Raw genomic sequence first — 18,345 nt, 5'->3', positions numbered from 1 at the left:
CTCCTTCAGAGTCCCAATGACACCCAGCAGCTGCAAGAGTAAACAGATGACTAACCACTGGCCTTTTGGCAGCCTGTGGAGATTCACACGGAGGGAGGGCTGCGAACGCTGCTCTGACATTTAGGTGGATTAGAAAGTTCTTGGGTTCTGCTCTCGTGGTGTCAGAGGTGGTTGGCATAGTAATTATTTGCATCTTGGGTTTCTCTCGCGTGACACCCCCCACCCCCTCTCTCCCCCCCACACACACACACACAATTGCAGGGAAGAGATGTGGAGAAATGGGTTTTCCACTCACACACACATTTGTTCATATTAAAGTGTAAGACGTCCTCACGGCCCTCGTTTATACACCGCTCACATTTTATTTGAGCTACTGCTAAAGACACGTTTAAAAAAAAAGCAACAAACGACCAGTTGTCATCTCGGCTCATGTCCTGCTGCAGAACTCATTTCAAGTGTGGGTTGAAGTTGTCCTGAGGCGCAGTGTGGTGTGAGCTATTGACATATTAAAGGCTCTATCAGACAATGGCTGCTGGATTTTTTTTTTTTTTTTTCCTCTCCCTCCAAAAAATCACAAATAAATTACTCTCCTGAAAACACTGCTCCTCTGGAAATGAAAACTCACTCATTGTGAACGTCTCATATCAGGTAAAAACTGGAGAGAATTAATTAACCTTTGTCATTTTAATTGCTTTAGTGACAGCTGTCCTTTGGTATCCTAATGCACAAACTGTGGGCTTGTCAATTACTTTCCCAATGAATAGATTAAAACGCCACAGAGGATAGAGTCATTTCATTAGTCAGACTTAATGCCCCCCAGACATAACCAGGTACGAGCAGTTCACCCCTAAATATGCAGGAAAATGAACAATACTATTAAGCCCATATGAATCGAATGAATTGTGGCAACATGAAATTAAGTTTACGCTCTATTTAATTCTGTCCCGCTGCTTATATTACATTTGGTAAACAGGTTTTCCTTTGGAAGGTGGAGAAAATTAAGAATATTTTCGAGGCTTTTAATAAAAGGTCTGAAATGCGGGGCACCTGTGTGCCGCGGCTAATTGCTCTAATGGATGTTAGCATCATGACGCTGTCAGTTCCCACCAGGCTGGATAATGGCTGACAGCAGCGACTGTCTCATTCTCCCATTCTGCTGTTTGCTCATCTATGATCTAATGCTACTCAGCTCAACATGAATCTGAAAGAAATTAGGCCGCTCTTGAATTTCTGTCAGTTGGACGTCTCCGCTACTTTCAGCACCAAGTCTCCCACCCGTTACCTCATCACACCAACACAGGAGCTGTGTCATCAGCCTGCCAACAATGGTTCTTTAAGTGTGAGCATCACACAGATATCTACAGACAGAAGATGTAGGAGGAGTCGGACTGACATTAATCTAAAATTCATTTATTTTAAGTTAAATGCTCATGAAGCCGGACATTTCAAGACATAAACCAAATACCAACTTGATAAATAGTCTATAGATACTCTATAGATAGTCTACATTTCAAGAGTTAGAGACATTGAGCCAAGATGTAATTTAATGTTTCTGTAATTCACTCAAAACATAATTTTTAAACTCTGAGGTTAAATGCTGAGATTGCTGCTGTTACAGAAGCTGAATACTGCAAGACGTACTCTATATTACAAGTAGATAGATAGTCTATGTATAGTCTGTAACATATAGTCTATATATTGAAAGAGTGTTTGTGTATGAAGAACGTAGATGGAAAGGAAAATACACCAATCAATCCTCTGTTATTGAAAGAATATCAATAACGGAGGATATTAGACTGCAGCTTCTTTCATTACCAAAATATATTTATTTTTTTTATCAATCAATAAATTATTTATCTGATAACTTCAGACTCTTTTTCTGTCCAACGAACTGTTCACAATGCAAATATATCTAATTTATATTCAACAAATTAAAGTACAGATTTCTCACATTGGGGAATAAAACAATACCTGTGAGTCAGGAAAGTGAATTAAATTAAATTAACTGATTTCTATCAAATATCTATACAAACTGTTTAGTATTTCAATACTTCAGTACTACACGTGTGATATAAATTCACAAATGTACGCAAAGCAGCAATGTCTCAAATGTAAAAATCTGTTCTTGTCTCAGCTTCACGTTAAACATGTCACCAGACACTATTAAAAACTGTGATGGACGTCGTTCAAATATCTTCTGGCAATTTTGATTATGAAGGAAATAATAATCAAAACTAATTAAGTGATTAATTGCTGATAAAACACAAAACAATTAGTCCCAGCCCTGTAATGATGGAATTAAAAAACTGGGGCGATGATGAAGTGAATGAATCGTCCCTCTGCACAAAGTTGCGTTTCATTTCTGCTCATTAAGTTTCTCGTACGCAGTTTTCCAGTTTGTGTGAGAAGCAGCTTCATCAAACCGAAGGTGAAGATGTGTTTGTGTTTCAAGGTGTGAGAGGATTTCTATCCTCTGATTCCAGGAAAACACTGACGTCATTCTAATGAAGTGAAGCAGTGAAATAACGGCTGGATTCAACTTTATTTTGAAGTGCAGTTATGTTGTAATGTGAAAGAGAGAGGAAGTAGAAGATAGATTGGACTTTATTTTGTAAAAATCAGGATTTAACTGTGATTGTTTATCGTCTGATGAAGAACGTTATTTATTATTTACATATTATTTCTAGTTAGCCGAGCTAATATCTAATCTGATATTAGGTTCGGCTTTTAAGTGCCACCGAAAAGAGAAAAAGAGTGTGAGACTGGGCTCGCTCATCAGCAGCTGCAGCTCGGAGAGAAGAAGAGCGACTGGTTGATGATCTGTTTCTGTGATACACAAACACCGTCAGTTAACTGAGGTGACGATTAGCAAATTTCACCTTGTCAGAGTGAGAACAGAGCGAGGTGAATGTTTGTGTGAGACGAGGACGCGATAAGCAACAAGCTCGTACTTTCCTCCATCGTCTACAACTTCAGAAGGCCGGAGGAAGTCAGTGACGTGTTGCACACGGCTATACATCAAAACACCAAGGCAGTCAGAGTTAATTGTCGGTGCCTGACGAGGTGATGAGTAGAGTTTTCTATGTCATGGTCAAAACATACAGAACTCACTTCCTTCACCGGCCTGGATTTAAAGCCTGGATTTAAAATAAGGCAGCAGCTAAAACAATCAACCAACGCAGGAGCTGCACAGGAGCTTCATCTGCCGCTGATTTATCTCTTTAACAACCTCTCCTGGTGCTTCCGCTGCTAAAGGTGAGACGCACGGCCAGTGTCTGTGACAGAGATGGACTAGGCGCGGTGGCAGAGAGAGAGAGCGATGATGCGGTTTTAAAAAATGCATCACCATTAAATCAAAGAGTAACCTTGAACGGGTTCAGGCCGGTGCCAGCCCGGTGACACGCTCTGCCCTCGGTGCCACGGAGCATGCCAAACAGCAGGGAGGGAGCTCTGCAGCGCTCCCAGTGCAGGTTAGCATCGGGTAACGCTCCGGCTCCTCGCACGACCAAGGGCGCTCCCGCCGACATTTTGTCCAAGTCACAGCTCAACATGTAACAGGACAGAACACGTGGAGGCAGAGGAGCCGAGACGTCCTTGGGAAAGTTGACACACACAATAAAAAATGATCCTGCCGACCACTTTGATTTAGTGCAAATCAAATAAACAAGCGAACAGATGGTTCAGGGAAAAGGAAACTGGATTGTTTCTATAAGTGAGATTACACAAAAACTACTGAACGGATTTCCAGCGAACTTGGTTGAAGGATGTTTTATCAGCCAGGAAAGACTTCATTCGGTTTCGGTGCAGATCCAGGAAGTTAGACTTTTGACATTTTCACCATTTTCCCAGGAAGTGAATCACGGATCACGATGAGAAAAACCTGAGAGGCACATTCAGGATGTTTGATTGTGTGGAATGTGAAGCAGGCGTGTTGGGCCCTGGCAGATATTCTCTCTCCTGTCTCTCTCAGTATTGTTGCTCACCTGAGTCGTTGTTGTACTTTATCGTTTTCCCGCATCATGGCTGCGGCCACATGGTGGATCGTGATAGTGGATTATGATCTTGTGCTATTTTGAAAATAGAAATGTATTTTTGCACATTATCTGTGTAGCATCATCTCATATTACATTATTCTTATCTTAACATCACACAAATACAGTTTTGTATTCTCATGCAATCGTCCTGTACCACTGCACTGAAATACTTTACAATATGTGTCTGTGTGAAAGGTGTATATTTCACATTCTGTGTTAATTCTGTTTAATTTGTTTTATTTTTATTCTCTTGTCCAACTCATTCAGGCTGTTTTGGGATTGATAAAGTTTTATCTTATCTTACAACTTGATTGCTTAGATGTTCAATATAATCGAGACTTTTTCTTTAGTAACGCCGGAGGATGACGCACCTTTCTCAACCCTACGAGGCGAATAGTAAATATGGGCTTTACAAATAAAATGTGATTGATTTATTGAGTCTAGTTCAGTGCAAGTGATCCTGTTACCTGACATTTGACTGAAACCTGCTCTGACCTTTTCTCTCTGTCGTCCTCGTAATTTTGATTTTATTTCAAGAGTTGGGGGGAAAAAGGAAAAGGTTTAGGGTCATGTGACACCTTCATAATGAGAAAACACATTAATGTGAATATGAGATTTCTTTTATTATTCCTTGTTTGGTGCAGTACAACCCCCAAAGCTATTACATGGGTTTTAGCACAGCAGATGAACAAAGCATTAGAGTATAGCCTGGAGGAGGAAAAAATTAAGCCCCACTGGCCCTTCAGCTACAACGGCTGAACTTTACATATAACTTGTTCATTCAGATTACTAAATCAAGGAACTGCACTTATTTATGCGTTTTAATAAGGCAGTAAAGCCTCAGAGGAAATTCTTTATTGAGACGACTGGTGGAGAGGCTGCACAGCTGCTGAGACCCACATCTTCAGTAAATAATGTCTTCTGGGCTGTTATGGTATACGGCGTACATAAAACAGTTAGCGGTGCGTGCAGACCGGCCGAGGAAACCGTACGTTACGAATAAAAAAATACCGTGCAAGAAACATCTCCTTGGTTTGGATTTCCGGGCAGAAACTATCCGCGGTATATAACTTATTTTTAAATCTAACTTCCTCCACTTCTCCCACATTCTTTGAGACATGTCATCCATCTATCTCGGCCCGCGGCTGCACTAGTTCCTCGGCCGTGAGAGGCTGCTGCAGCGGGGCTGTATTTCAGCATGTTGAAGTGCATGGAGAATTCCCATGAAGGGTAAGGGATTATGGATTTTGGCCTCTAAGCTGCCTGGATGCCCAGCGAGGATGTCTCTGAGCGTAGTAATCTTCAAACACCACGCAGAGTGATGAGTGGGCACTGAGGAGTTCTACTCAGGATCTAAATGTGTTCCGGCAAGTTACTGGTGTGTGTGAGAGAGAGAGAGAGAGAGAGAGAGAAAGAGAGAGAGAGAGAGAGGGAGAGAGACCAAAAACGAGAAAGAGAGAAAACACCATTTGGTGCAAAAGAAAAAAAAAATGGAAAGGATCGACTCAGTGGCTCCTTCAGGCAAGAGACACTTCTGATCCTGTGACCTGTTTTGAGCTATAGTCTGTGTCGAAAACTCGCACCCAGCAAGGGATCATATTGGAGTGGTGCGAATGTAAATGTCATGGTTCCCCATCACCAAACATAACTGCAGATGGAAAAAGTCAATTGAGCAATTTTTGGGGTCAGGTCGGAGGGGTTGCAAAACCCTCGCGACGAGGGCGACGCTCAAGTCTGGTTTAGACTGCGTCCCAGAAAATGGTTCTCGATGCGTTAGGTATTCTGGTGAGATGACGATCGTGGAGTATTAAAGAAGCATAGGCTCCTATGTAGAAAGAAAATCTCATGAATGGAACGAGCTGGAAATGTCAGAGGAAATCAATGGTGACACGGATCTATGGTCGATATCAGAGAGGAATTCAGGAGTCCGTCCTGATTGAATTAAATCCCCGACAGCATCACTTAAATTAAGGCTCTGATTGTTTTCTTTTCTTATTTAAGTGAATTTAACTTGATGCCATCACGGAGCTGAAGATAAGGAGGGTAAGAGCAGGGGGAGGATCAGATGGGGGTGAAGGACACCGGCATTTATGGAGATCATATCCTCCTTTAAGAGAGACGCGTCTGTCTATCTGCTCCCATCAGAGGCCCTGGAATGATGTCAGGGGTCAGGGTTTGGAAGGACGCCGAGAGGCGCTGGAGAACTACCTCAGGGGAAATCAGAAGGTATTACGATAATAAAGATGCAAAATAACCCAACAAGCAACAACAAGCTCGCTCCCACATCGAGTCAAGGATGAAAACCGAAACTGACCTCAGGGTGTTCAAGGATCAAAAGGTTCAACGTTCTCTTGATGCTAATCAAATGGAGATCTACGTTTAAAAAAAACCCGCTCCTCAGATATAAATCCATAATCTCAGTGCAGCTCAGTGGGTTTGTGCAGCGAAGCTGCCTGAGCTGTGTGAGACTCTCCCAGATACTGTCCAGGGCAACAAGCAGGTTCATCAATTTGGTGCATGACAAGAAATTCCCTTAAGGTGACATCAAAATGTACATGCCATTAGATCAGCTGCAGCATGTGATGAAATAAACTGGAGCCAGCAGACGAAAGCTCGGGGCCCCAAACAGCAGAGGAGACGATTAGAGACGGCCCCGTCCTTTATGTTACACTGCCCTCGTTTGGACAAACACAGAACTGATGGTGAATGTTTCATGAGTGGGTACATACGGATACTTGAATTATTGTTTTAGACTAAGATGTTGTATTTGTGTTTTCCTCTTTCCTCATCAGACCGATTATTAGAATTAAAACTCAGGAGTGATGGTTAAAGATGTAACGATGTTACTAATGATAGTGGCAGCATTTAATGCAGATACAAATAATAATAACAATGCACATTGCTAATCACAGTCATTATAATTATAATGACAATAAGAGAGCAAACCTCCGCATCAAATTTCACGATAGATATCAGTTCCATAAATTTGTTTTTGTGTATAAACAAACGGACAGGGGCCAAAGCATAACCTCCTTGTCTGATACAATGATAATAATAATATTGATGATAATAATAATAATTACGAACAATTCGAGGACCTTAAAACGGAAACGATGAGCTGAAAGACACAGGAGCATTTGAGAGCTGAGGGGAGTCGAGCAATAAATCACTGATATCTTCATTCCGAGTTTCACTGCTGTTATTTGATCGAAAGGTAATTAAAACATTTTGCTGAGGGGAAACTTTTAGCCTCTGGGTCCATAAAGCTTCATCCAGTCCAGACTATAGATTATATAGATCATTATAGAGTCCACAACGATAATAACAATAATAACAATAATAATAATGATAGCATCATATTATTGGCCACTCCTCCATTATTGTCCTTCAAGGCACATTGCACGAGCACCACACTCGTGCACGAGACAAAGCTTTGAACGTGATGCGCGCGGCAGATCCGGCCAATTAGCTGCGGAGGACAGTGACGTCAGCGGGCGGATGATGCAGCGGAGTTGAATATGCAGCTGTGTGTGCGTGTGTGTGTGTGTGTGTGTGCGTGCGTGTGTGCGTGTGTGGCCTGTCATCCAGACGCAGCCTCGTGCAGCGATGAGCGCAGAATAACGAGATGTTTCCTGCTTTGACATCATCACTCTGAGGTATTTGTGTTTTTATTCACACGGGATCTTCTCCTGTACTCTGATATATCCACGTATTACTGTGAGTATTACTGTGAGTATTACTGTGTGAGTATCACTGTGTGAGTATCGCTGTGGTTTCATGTCAGAGGAGAAGGACGATGCAGGAAACGCTGTTTCCGCTCAGTGACTCAGGCTTTGTTTCTGTTCTGCTGCTGTTTGATTCACTCACGTTCACAAACGTTCACATTTGAATTCAGAATCGTTGAATCGTTGAATCGTTGAATCGTTGAATCAGAGTCGCTGTGTCCTCCTCGTGTATCGTGTCTCGCTCCACATCACCGATGAGGATATTTCACTGCGTCGTGACGCGCGAGTTCCGAGTAGAATCCAGTGATTCACGATCAATGTGATGGTTTGTTGATGGACAGCAGCTGATGCACATCTGGAAAACAGCTGCTGGTGGTTTCTGTGTTTGGATGATTATTCTATTCTAATTATTTCTCTATGAGCAAAAACACACGGAATGAACAAACCTCAGTTCGTCCAGATTAACATCAGGGATAAGATCAGTGATCCTGAATATAAATGTAAATACAGATATTTTTCAGTCCAGTTCATTCACTTTTTTTTGTGTGAAGAGATTAAATAAATAAAAGCAACTTGTGTTTCCTAATATGACTGTAACTGCTAATCAAGCCTGTTTTAGATGATCTCTATGAAATTTGCTCTCATTAGTTTTAAATCTCCTGAAACTTGAATCTACTAGTGGATGAAGTGTTCAGGTCCTTTCAGTAAATATAGTACTATATAGTAGTATATTAGTATTATATATATATATATATATATATATATATATATAACTATACCCTACAACTAAATAGTTTTTTTAAAATGAAAACTCTTAATCTGAATCTACTGCTGTCAAATAACTGTGTTTGAGTATTTGCCTCTAAGAAGAACAGAAATGGAAATACAACAAACTTAAGTACAGGTACATGAAAACTGTAGTAGATATTTGTTCTCTGCTCAGTACCAGCTCCGCCTCAGTCGCACCTTGTGACTCATGCGTCAGGCTTTTACAGACCAGGGTCAAGAGGAGTTTTCTTTGTTTTACTGGAGCTGTAATGTTGTACAGTGACCACGTACTTCACAGTATTATACCAGTAGTACTATTTACTGTCTCACAAAACTGCGAATGACTCCGTGCAAGTAGAAAAGAAATGGACAAAAACTGTGATTCAAGCTTTTTGTTTTACACATTTGAAGATTTGAGTCCGAAGCAGTGATGATTGAATTATTATAATAAAATGTACCAATGGAACATTCCAACATAAACCATAGAATTATAAACTTGATGAAACCGTTTGACACGGAAGAAGACGCTGTCAACTTTTGTTAGAATGAGTTTAAAAAGCAACGTGATGACAGGATCAGTGAAACATGATCCAGTTTCTTTGTTCTGGTTAAAACCTGCAGCTGAGCAAACACAGAGGCTCGTGTGCTGCTGCAGCGGCCGTAGGTTCGATTCCGACATCACCCTTTGCTGCATGTAATCCTCGCTCGCTCTCTCCACATTTCACGCTACAGCTCAGAAAATATCTAGAATACGAGTTTGTATCACAATGTATCTAGGAAATGCATGTCCTGTAAAAATAGAGGTGATCTGCTGACTGTCATTTGCTGAAAGTTCTGCTCCATTGACTCTAAGTTCTTCTACTTTCTCCACAGATAATCGTGAAAATGGAGGGAGGAAATTTGTGAGTATACACCACATCTCTGTTTAACGCTCAGTTCTGCCACATTGAACAGGTTCTTCTCGTTTATTTAAAGTGCAGTGGACAGATTTAACAGATTTTTTTTTTTAAATCTAACTGCACATTTGGTTGCAGTGGCTACTCCCGCGACTATCTCGACCGCTTCATCCAAAGCCAGGACTCGTCCGTGGTGAACAAGTTCCAGCAGAAGTACTGGAAAACCAAGCAGACGCTCATCAAGGTCACCGGGAAGAAAGAGGACGAGCATGTGGTGGCATCGGACGCCGATCTGGACGGCAAGCTGGAGGTGAGGAGGAAATAAGAGACTGTGCGTGTCGGGGGAGTTTTACAGCGTCCTCACTGACTGCCATGTTTGCTTCCAGGAGCCTTTAGTCACATCACAGAGTCATTAAGAAGCACGGAAGATCCTTCCGCCTCAGGTGGATTCTTCAATTGACTAAAATGGCTTTTTGATTCACACGATGCCAGCATTAGCCTGAGGCCTAGATCTTACATTAGGCCGCCTCTCCACCCTCCATCATCGGCGCCTCTGTTCCAGGGGTGAGGGGAATTTAATGGCTGAAATCGATACTTCATAAAAGCTTGGACATCCAACCGTAATTTAGACGAGGCCCTCGATAAAAAAGGAGATAAACCGCTCAAAACTTGATATCTACATAATGGATCATTTTTTTAAAGCGTAGATGTGACATTTTAAAAACTCCAGTGTTTAATATCACTTCTTGAAACCAATCAAGTATCTTGGGTGGATCCAGGTTTCTTGAAAACAACAGAAACTCTCAGTTTATTCCGCGAGTTGACTACACACGAGCTTCACTCAAAGAGAATCACTTCAGCTGCTTCTTTGCCTTTATGCTGGTTGTTCTTGTGCCCTGCAGGTCTTTCACTCCATCCAGAGAACGTGCATGGAGCTGCTGAAGGTCATAGAGCAGTACCAGAGGAGGATCTGTTGTACGTTCACATTTATCATTTATTTACAATTGGTCTCACAGGGTTTTAACGAGGTGCGACACCCTCTGAGTAAAACTACCCAATTAACAACCCTATCACGTGCACATGGAAGTTTGTATTCCAGAGATGATCCTTCCTCTTTTAAATGTTCTACAAGCTGTACAGCATTTAAATATGAGACCTCATTTACGAGAGCATTATTAATTTAAGACTATAAACAATAATACATATATATATCCATCCATCAGTGGTTCAGAATCCCTTTGGATGTCTGAGCTCATCATCTCGCCTGTGTTGCCGTGTTCAGTACATGAACTAATTAATAATGTCATCTGATAAAACTGCACATCCATTCTTTCAAGGTTTGTACTGATTGAATCTGAAGGCTGCATTCTTCGTCTCTCCTGCGCAGTTCTTTCCCAGGAAGAGAATGAACTGGGTCGCTTCCTGCGCTCCCAGGGCTCGCAGGATAAAACCAGGGCTGGAAAGATCATGCAGGCCACAGGGAAAGCACTCTGCTTCTCCTCCCAGCAGAGGTAGGCAGCACACAAAAGTATCATCACTGTGTCTGTAACCGTTGTCTCCAGATAATTCACATAAAACTTGCAGCTGCACTAGAAAAAAAACCGTAAACTCAATGACACTCAAATCCCACAAAGGAAGCGGGGAAGACAGTCTTGTTTGTTTGAGTGTGGACACGTCCAGGAAATTTGAACCCAAAGGAAGCAAATGATCACAGTTACAGGACAGACGACAAGTTTCCTAAACAGCAGCTGTAGGTTCAACTCTGATAGCTGAATAATTGGTTCTGTATCTCTGTTGGCTAAAAAGAAAAACAGGACAAAGCAACCACACATAATTACTGATAATACAAAGTGGTCCTCTACACTAATTTAATACCTCTGTTATTGTCCTGTTAATAATGGGGAATGATTATTCAGTAGAGTGTATTATATACTATCTAAGTACTGTTCACCAGTAACAGCACCCTAACAGTGGCTTTAACGTTCGCGTCCTACAGAGTGGCTCTGAGGAACCCTCTGTGCCGGTTGTACCAGGAGGTGGAGACTTTCCGCTATCGAGCCATCTCAGACACGTGGCTGACGGTGAATCGCATGGAGCAGTCGAGGACCGAGTACCGCGGGGCGCTGCTGTGGATGAAGGACGTGTCTCAGGAGCTGGATCCAGACACGCACAAGCAGATGGAGAAATTCCGCAAGGTTTGCCGCAGACAGCTCAACACACGATGACAGTTAAAATAAGTAACGGCTGTATTTCATGTGGTTCTGATGACCATGACCTTTCGCCATACCAAGTCAAGAATGTCGACTGTGAAAGCTCGACAATTCCCTTTAACGGGAAAGTCAAATATCAAATATCAATATCCTCCTCCAAGGCCCAGAAAACACATTTAAATCCACTAGATCCAGATTTTAATTTGGATCCACACAAAACTACTCATTCTTTCAGTCTCCTGAATTTGTTTGTTTTATCAAGCTCCTTGAATTCTTCCTTTTCACCAAGTTTCATGGAATCTGTTCCAGTAATTGTGTGTAATCCTGCAGACAAACAAACAAACGGACTTCAGCAATGAAATATAATGACTCATCATTTCATCCTCAATCTGCTGAAATACCCCAAAACCACAGAGAGGGCATGACGGAGGACAAACGTTGAGAAATGCCACTAGATGGTGCAACACACCCTCAAATTGTTCAGACCACAATGCTACGAGGACCCAGCATGCTCTCCTCTGCTTCACTTGCACAAACATGAACTCGAGTGTTTCCACTGCTCACACCTGCATGACACGTGACACTGGCTGCCGATGTTCAGTTGGGACATTTCCATATCTATTATCTCTCAGGTTCAGGCTCAGGTGCGCTCAACCAAAACCAGCTTTGACAAACTGAAGAACGACGTCTGTCAGAAGGTGGACCTGCTGGGAGCCAGTCGCTGCAACCTCCTCTCTCACGTTCTAACCACGTACCAGGTACACGCAACACATCTGGGCAGTTTGCACACACTCCATTGATCCTGAACAGGCTGTTGTCGGTGGCTCAACCACATCCAGCGACGACAGGAAGGAAGACAAACACAAAGGGAACAAAGGAATTCACTGCAGAGGTTTAACCATCACGGCAGAGACGGCGGCGGCGACGCTTCGCTGTGCTCTTCGCTCTTCTTCTAACCGTTTTCAGCTGAATGTGTTGCTCTTGTTCTGCGGTTTCAGACGACACTCTTGCACTTCTGGGAGAAGACATCCCACACGATGGCAGCCATTCACGAGAGCTTCAAGGGCAGTCAGCATTATGAGTTCTCCACACTGAAGGTCAGAGGTCACCTCCACCCGAACTGATCCGAGTTCAAACAGTGACGTTTACATGGACACTAAAATACGACTATTGACTTTACTCTGAATATTACTACTAAGATGTTTACATGAGTTACTAAGAGATTCTATTCATCTTCCCGTCTGATTCTGCTCTGAGCATCTTACAGCCGACCACTGTCAAGCATTAGGCAACTGCCATACACTCCAATAGGACGTTACACTGCGATTAAGACATATGGGTTATCATAGTGTAAATATGGTTAAAGTACTTCGTCTTCATTTAATCCTCATTCGAAATATGACGTTATTCAGGTTTTAGGTCGTTAGAAAATGCTGTTTTCATGACAGCGTCTTATTCAGACTATTCTCTTGATAATGTTAATATCAGTAGATTTAAACCTGGAGAATTAGAATTAACTTTGTTTTTCCTGCAGACTTTAAAAGACCCTGTGGACAAGCTGGTGAGAAAGAAAGGGAAGAAGAAAAGTAGAGTAGAGACTGAGGACGGGAAGAAAAGTGAGACCACAGACAACCAGTGAGTTCTAACAAGTCTCATCGTGATGTTTGCTCATGGAGGCAGACCGAACACTGAACCAGTCTGTCTACACCTGTCGTCTTATGTTTACATGAAGTTTTACAAAGTTCTGTTTTTTATATTCATAGACTCATCTCACTAGAGAGTGAAACCACCAGCGACAGGATGGACGAAGGTAAACACGTACAAAGTTTAACATTTATGTAACTGCAGGAGGTTCCTCCAGTATTTTTAATCTTCTGTGGAAATACTTGGATTTGGGGCTAATCTGATCATTTTCTTAATTAATCAATCAGCCAATTAAAACGCACAAAACTGGTGAATAACACGATGTGTCACTATCATCGACCCGCAGAGCCGGAGAGCTCCTGTCCCCGCCCCCCACCTCTCTCATCCTGTCCAGAGTTGGAGGGTGAGGAGGACAGCATGGCCTTACTCAACGAGATCCTGGGCAGTTTGTCTGTGGACGAGGGCGACTTCTCTCGAGAGTGGACGGAAGTGTTTGGAGACACCGAGGACGGGACGAGCGCAGCGGCGTCCGGTCGACCGGCAGACGCACAGCAAAAGGAAAACTCCTTTTTTCTACCGTCTCATCTTCTCGACCAAAGCTTGAACAACCTGCACTCTTCCCTCTCAGGTCAGGACACGTTCAGCGTACTTTCAATAGAAAATATTTATATTGCCATTCATCAATTGTGCACTACTTTTTACAATGCATTGTGGGATAGAAGGAGTTCCCTATACATGGTCTAAATATCCTCACTAGAGATTCAGCTCTACAAAATGGAAAAATCACTATATGGTGAGTAGCAAGCGATTTTAAAAGTATCCTACATGTTTTCTATCAAAAAGACATTAGCTGAGGTTTCGACCATTAGGGAGAACTACTCTCTCAGCTGAAACATCAGAACTAGCCGCAATGTCATTAGGCACCGAAAAACGAAAAAATAACCTGCATTGTACATGAAATTTCCATGAAATTGACCATTAAGAATTAAAAAAACAAGATTAAAATAAGTAGCTCACCGTTTCCACACAGGGAGAAAAGTGGCTGTATAATGATTTATCAAACCCCCGTCTGTCAGAGTAATAGAAGGAAGCTATTACAACATGGCAATTAGATTTGCCGACCTATAGGTAATGGCCAACTACTTTCCATTCATCCGGGCGCTGGCTGCGAGCACCTCGTCTGGTTTTGTTTGAATCGGTTTTGTCTATTTCCAGCGTGGACGGTTACGAGTGGCAGCACTATTAAAAAGTCATTAAGAAATGTAAAAACTATATTCTGGGGATTTTTCGTCATGGATGAAATTAAAATAGAAAAAAAAAGAGAAATTAGTTGATTAACATTATGTGGTAAGACACTAACTCTCTGTGGCAGAGAGTAATAATAAAATAAAACGTTTATGAAAAGAGAAACGTGGGTTCAGGAGAAAACATCTGTTCTGTGGGTTCTGATGAGTCCAGCTGCTGAGTGAAGCACACCCGGGTCTGATCAGTCTCCTTTTTAAAAAAAGCTGTTACACGTTGGAGCTGCTTGAGGTTTTCCAACAACTCGAATTCCAAATTAAAAGACAACAAGGTAGAAAAACCTGCAGTATTTAATATAATTAACTCTCAACAGGATTCAGTCAGAACCAGAAGAATGATTTTAAACTTCTCAAAGCGCACGAGGCTGCACTCGGCCTGTTGGTGCAGGTAGGAAATTGTGCAGATGCCGACTTATAAAACATTTGATAGCATCAATCTTCGCTGGGAGCCAAAGAAGTCACCACTGCACACGACGGCAGAAACCGAAGCTCGTGACGGTTTGTCAACTGAAAGATCGGAGCCCACAACAGACGAGAGAGAGAGAGAGAGCCTGGTCCATGGAGTCAAACAACAATCCTGATCACACAGCATGAGAAACCAAAGCAAAAGCAAAAAGGGCAAAAGATCAAGAATGTGAAACAAAGCTGACAAATCATTAAGCAAGAAATTCCCAAATTTCAGCCAAAAACACACACAAACACACACAAACACGCTCCAGTTACACCTCAATCTAAACTCTAAGATTTCACCGCCTTAAAATAAAAAAAAGAAGATTTATCAGCAGATCAACATCACGGGACACGTATCTGAAAAGTGTTTTATTACCTCAGAGCCTACGTTAAGTTTGAATTACACAAAAACTACTAAACCGATTGTATTGAATCTTGGTTGAACGGTGGAAATTGAGCCTGAAGAACCCATGAGCTCTTGGAGCAGATTCCATTTTTCACTTTAGTTTAAATTACGAGATTCCTGGTGTGCTTCTAGTTTACTCTATTCCATTTCTTCTTCTACAAGGGAAGTTCTGAAAATGTCGACAAGGGGATTAAAACACAGAGAACTCGGACATCTCCTACCTTCGTCTTTATACAACATCAAACTGCTACTTTTGGTGTTACTTTATTATTTGGAGTTTTACTTTATTATTCGTTTCACCCAATTATCCGCAAGTACAACATCGAAAGCACATTCCAACGTCCTCCCGGGTGATATCTGTTCCTGCATGTTTTATCATCGAGATACAAACGGACAAACTCAAGATAAACTTTCTCAAAAAAGAGTTCAGGAATGTAACTGCAAATCTTAGCTTGTATTTAATGACCCGGCGATAACGGCTGATTTGATTTTGCTGCAGTAATTGTTTCTGATCTGTTTGTGTGAGACTGTTACACAATATCGGTGCGAGAGAGATTGAGATTTGTATGTAGGATCACGATTTGTGTGTCTGCTGTTGATTAATCCAAATCTGCATCTCCTTTTCAGACTGGGCCGACACCGCTCCGGCGCCCGTCGCCCAGACAACGGAGCCCTCATCTGGTGCCAATCAGAACGCTCCTAAGCCAGCCGTGAAAGGTAGGACGGATCGAAACGTGTCAAACGTGTGAGATTCGAAAGAAAAAAAGTGAAACTTGGCATGAGGAGAAAAGGAACTTTCTAAGAACTCGTGGGTTGTTATCGATTCATCATTTTTGCAACATCATTTTATATTCTTATCCCTTATCTCATTTCTCAGGGAAAGTGGCGACGTCCAAAGACCTATCGGCGTGGTTCAACCTGTTCGCCGACTTGGACCCGCTCTCCAATCCCGATGCTGTCGGCAAAACTGACTCAGCACATGAACTTCACACGGCATAGTTCGCCCCCCCCGAGTGACGGTGATCTCTTCTCAAACCGAAGCCTTCGTTAGTGGGAACAGCAGCGTATTGCTTCCACTGAGTTCGGAGAAATATCTGTTAGAAGCCAATTTATTAATCAGCAGCTATGATGTAAATGATTTCAGTCGTTTTTAAGGAAAAGTAGTTTCAGAAGATTTGATGCTTCTCATCATATGTTTGGCTTTTGACCCGTTGCTAAAACAAATGGGAACAACACATACTTCCAGCTGCAATTTTTTCCATGGATGCTGGATTAACAACATTTCAGAAGGTTTGAAAAACATATTTTGAAGCTTCCACTAAAGGATTTATTTGCCTTAGCGACGTTTCGAGTAATCTCTACACAGCTTCTGAATAAACAGAATCTGTTGGCAAGGGACAGGCCGGAAGCTTTTGTTTTCTATTTCTCGAACGATGTTTGAGCAGGTTCAGTTTGCCCGCAGGTAAACTGTCTGTTTGGAGAGTAAGAGAGTCAGAACACGTCCATCCTAATGCTTCGGCTATCATTTTTAATTTACCTGCATTTGTATGCGGATGGCGGTTAACAAGAGATTAGCTGAACTGTAGTCTGCAGCTCAAACACCTACAAAAAGCATCTCTGTAGATTTCGTCTCTCAACTCGGTGAACGGAGGATCGTCTCGGCCCTGCTGTCTAAACCACACGACACCGGAACCCCCAAAATATTGTCGGTTGCCGCCACGTTTGTCTCACAGCAGCCGATGGGCTCAAAAATTGTGTTTCGGGCACAAGGCTCCTCCTCACGCTCTTGTAACCAGAACATTTAGTAAAAACAAACAGGTGTTTTAATATCTTAATTTAAAATATTGAGAATAATAATACGAATGACTCTAACAAGGTACATTTTCAGATTTTCTCCTCATAGTGGCAGAAACATTCTGCAGTATGAGTCCACACTAATCACCACCAGCTCTCGTGTCCTTTCCGTTGTGAAAGAAAACAAACTTTTACAACACGACCTTATGAAGCCTGTTTGCTATTTACCTTGGTTAAGCACTAAACGTTGAGCATGGATACCTCAGAGAGAGTTTGGAACAATAAGCCTTTGACGTTCGCTGCCTTGGAGATCTTTAGTCTCTCGTAGCATTCACGCTTTATTTCTGATTCTCGTTACTGCAGATCGCAAACAGACAAGACTTCTTTGACTTAATGAGAAACAACAGTCGGGGGGGGAGGGCCGTGGAAAAGCAAAGATCACAGTGCAATAGTTCATGTTTGCAAAATAGTTCATGATGCTGGGTGAAGGAAAGTTAATGAAATATCCAAAAGTATATTTTTCTGCCATTGATGGATTAAACTGTCACTGAAATTATACTTCTCGTCACATGTGAGTGAACTGGATGAAGCAAGAAGTTGTTGAAAAAATGTTTCCTCTCTGAGATTAATGCTCTTTAAATCTGCTTGCTGCAGTTGTGCTGTAGATGTGATCCAGCTTTTAAATATATTCCATGTGTCACCACAGAATTCCACATTTCATAAATATACATTTACTGTTGCATGTTGCATGAATTGTTTTTGTTCACCAGTATAAATACACATTCGATCATTTTGTACATGTATTTATTTAACTCCTGCAGTTTTCAGTGTTTTGTTTTCTAAAGGTTTGTTAATCATGGAAATACAATCAAACATACTGACTTTGACGACAATGCTGCATAGATTGATGTTTCAGTAAATGCCTTAATCTACTCACTACTCAACAGTATTGAACCTCATTATAATCATTATTGGATTCCTTCTGCAGTATATTATAACCGAGAGTGACTTTATTTTATTGTGATTGACGTGTGTCATTTTTAAATCATAACCAAATGCATTGATTGCCTTACCCTGACTCCTTTTGACTCTTTTAAAAGGATTACAAACCAAAATC

General features: G+C 41.8%; 1 protein-coding gene across 2 annotated transcripts; it reads left to right on the top strand.

Annotated features, from left to right (window-relative positions):
* The first annotated feature begins 7,490 nt into the window (after positions 1 to 7,490).
* On the top strand, positions 7,491 to 18,343 carry ica1 (islet cell autoantigen 1). 2 transcript variants are annotated; one of them, XM_069537984.1, is made up of 13 exons: positions 7,491 to 7,751; positions 9,401 to 9,429; positions 9,562 to 9,733; positions 10,326 to 10,398; positions 10,811 to 10,934; positions 11,420 to 11,618; positions 12,266 to 12,391; positions 12,632 to 12,730; positions 13,168 to 13,268; positions 13,397 to 13,443; positions 13,624 to 13,905; positions 16,062 to 16,151; positions 16,312 to 18,343. In XM_069537984.1, exons 2-13 carry the CDS (start codon positions 9,413 to 9,415, stop codon positions 16,431 to 16,433), a joined length of 1,452 nt encoding a protein of 483 aa, XP_069394085.1. In that variant the 5' UTR covers positions 7,491 to 7,751; positions 9,401 to 9,412; the 3' UTR covers positions 16,434 to 18,343. The 2 variants fall into 2 exon arrangements, with proteins under 2 accessions (XP_069394085.1, XP_019959001.2); XM_020103442.2 differs by having other exon boundaries at positions 7,497 to 7,690.
* The last annotated feature ends 2 nt before the right edge of the window (positions 18,344 to 18,345 follow it).

This window comes from Paralichthys olivaceus, chromosome 13 (genome assembly GCF_024713975.1).
Source record: "Paralichthys olivaceus isolate ysfri-2021 chromosome 13, ASM2471397v2, whole genome shotgun sequence".
NCBI lineage: Eukaryota > Metazoa > Chordata > Actinopteri > Pleuronectiformes > Paralichthyidae > Paralichthys > Paralichthys olivaceus.
The sequence above is the reverse complement of the archived record's forward strand: the minus strand, read 5'-3'. Positions and strand labels throughout refer to the sequence as shown.

What these genes read in the sequence shown, in the direction of transcription:
- ica1 (XM_069537984.1), top strand. An exon ending in GTACCAGAGGAGGATCTGTT is followed by an intron (nt 10,399 to 10,810) that starts GTACGTTCACAT and finishes TCTCCTGCGCAG; the next exon opens with TTCTTTCCCAGGAAGAGAAT. An exon ending in AGTGAGACCACAGACAACCA is followed by an intron (nt 13,269 to 13,396) that starts GTGAGTTCTAAC and finishes TTATATTCATAG; the next exon opens with ACTCATCTCACTAGAGAGTG.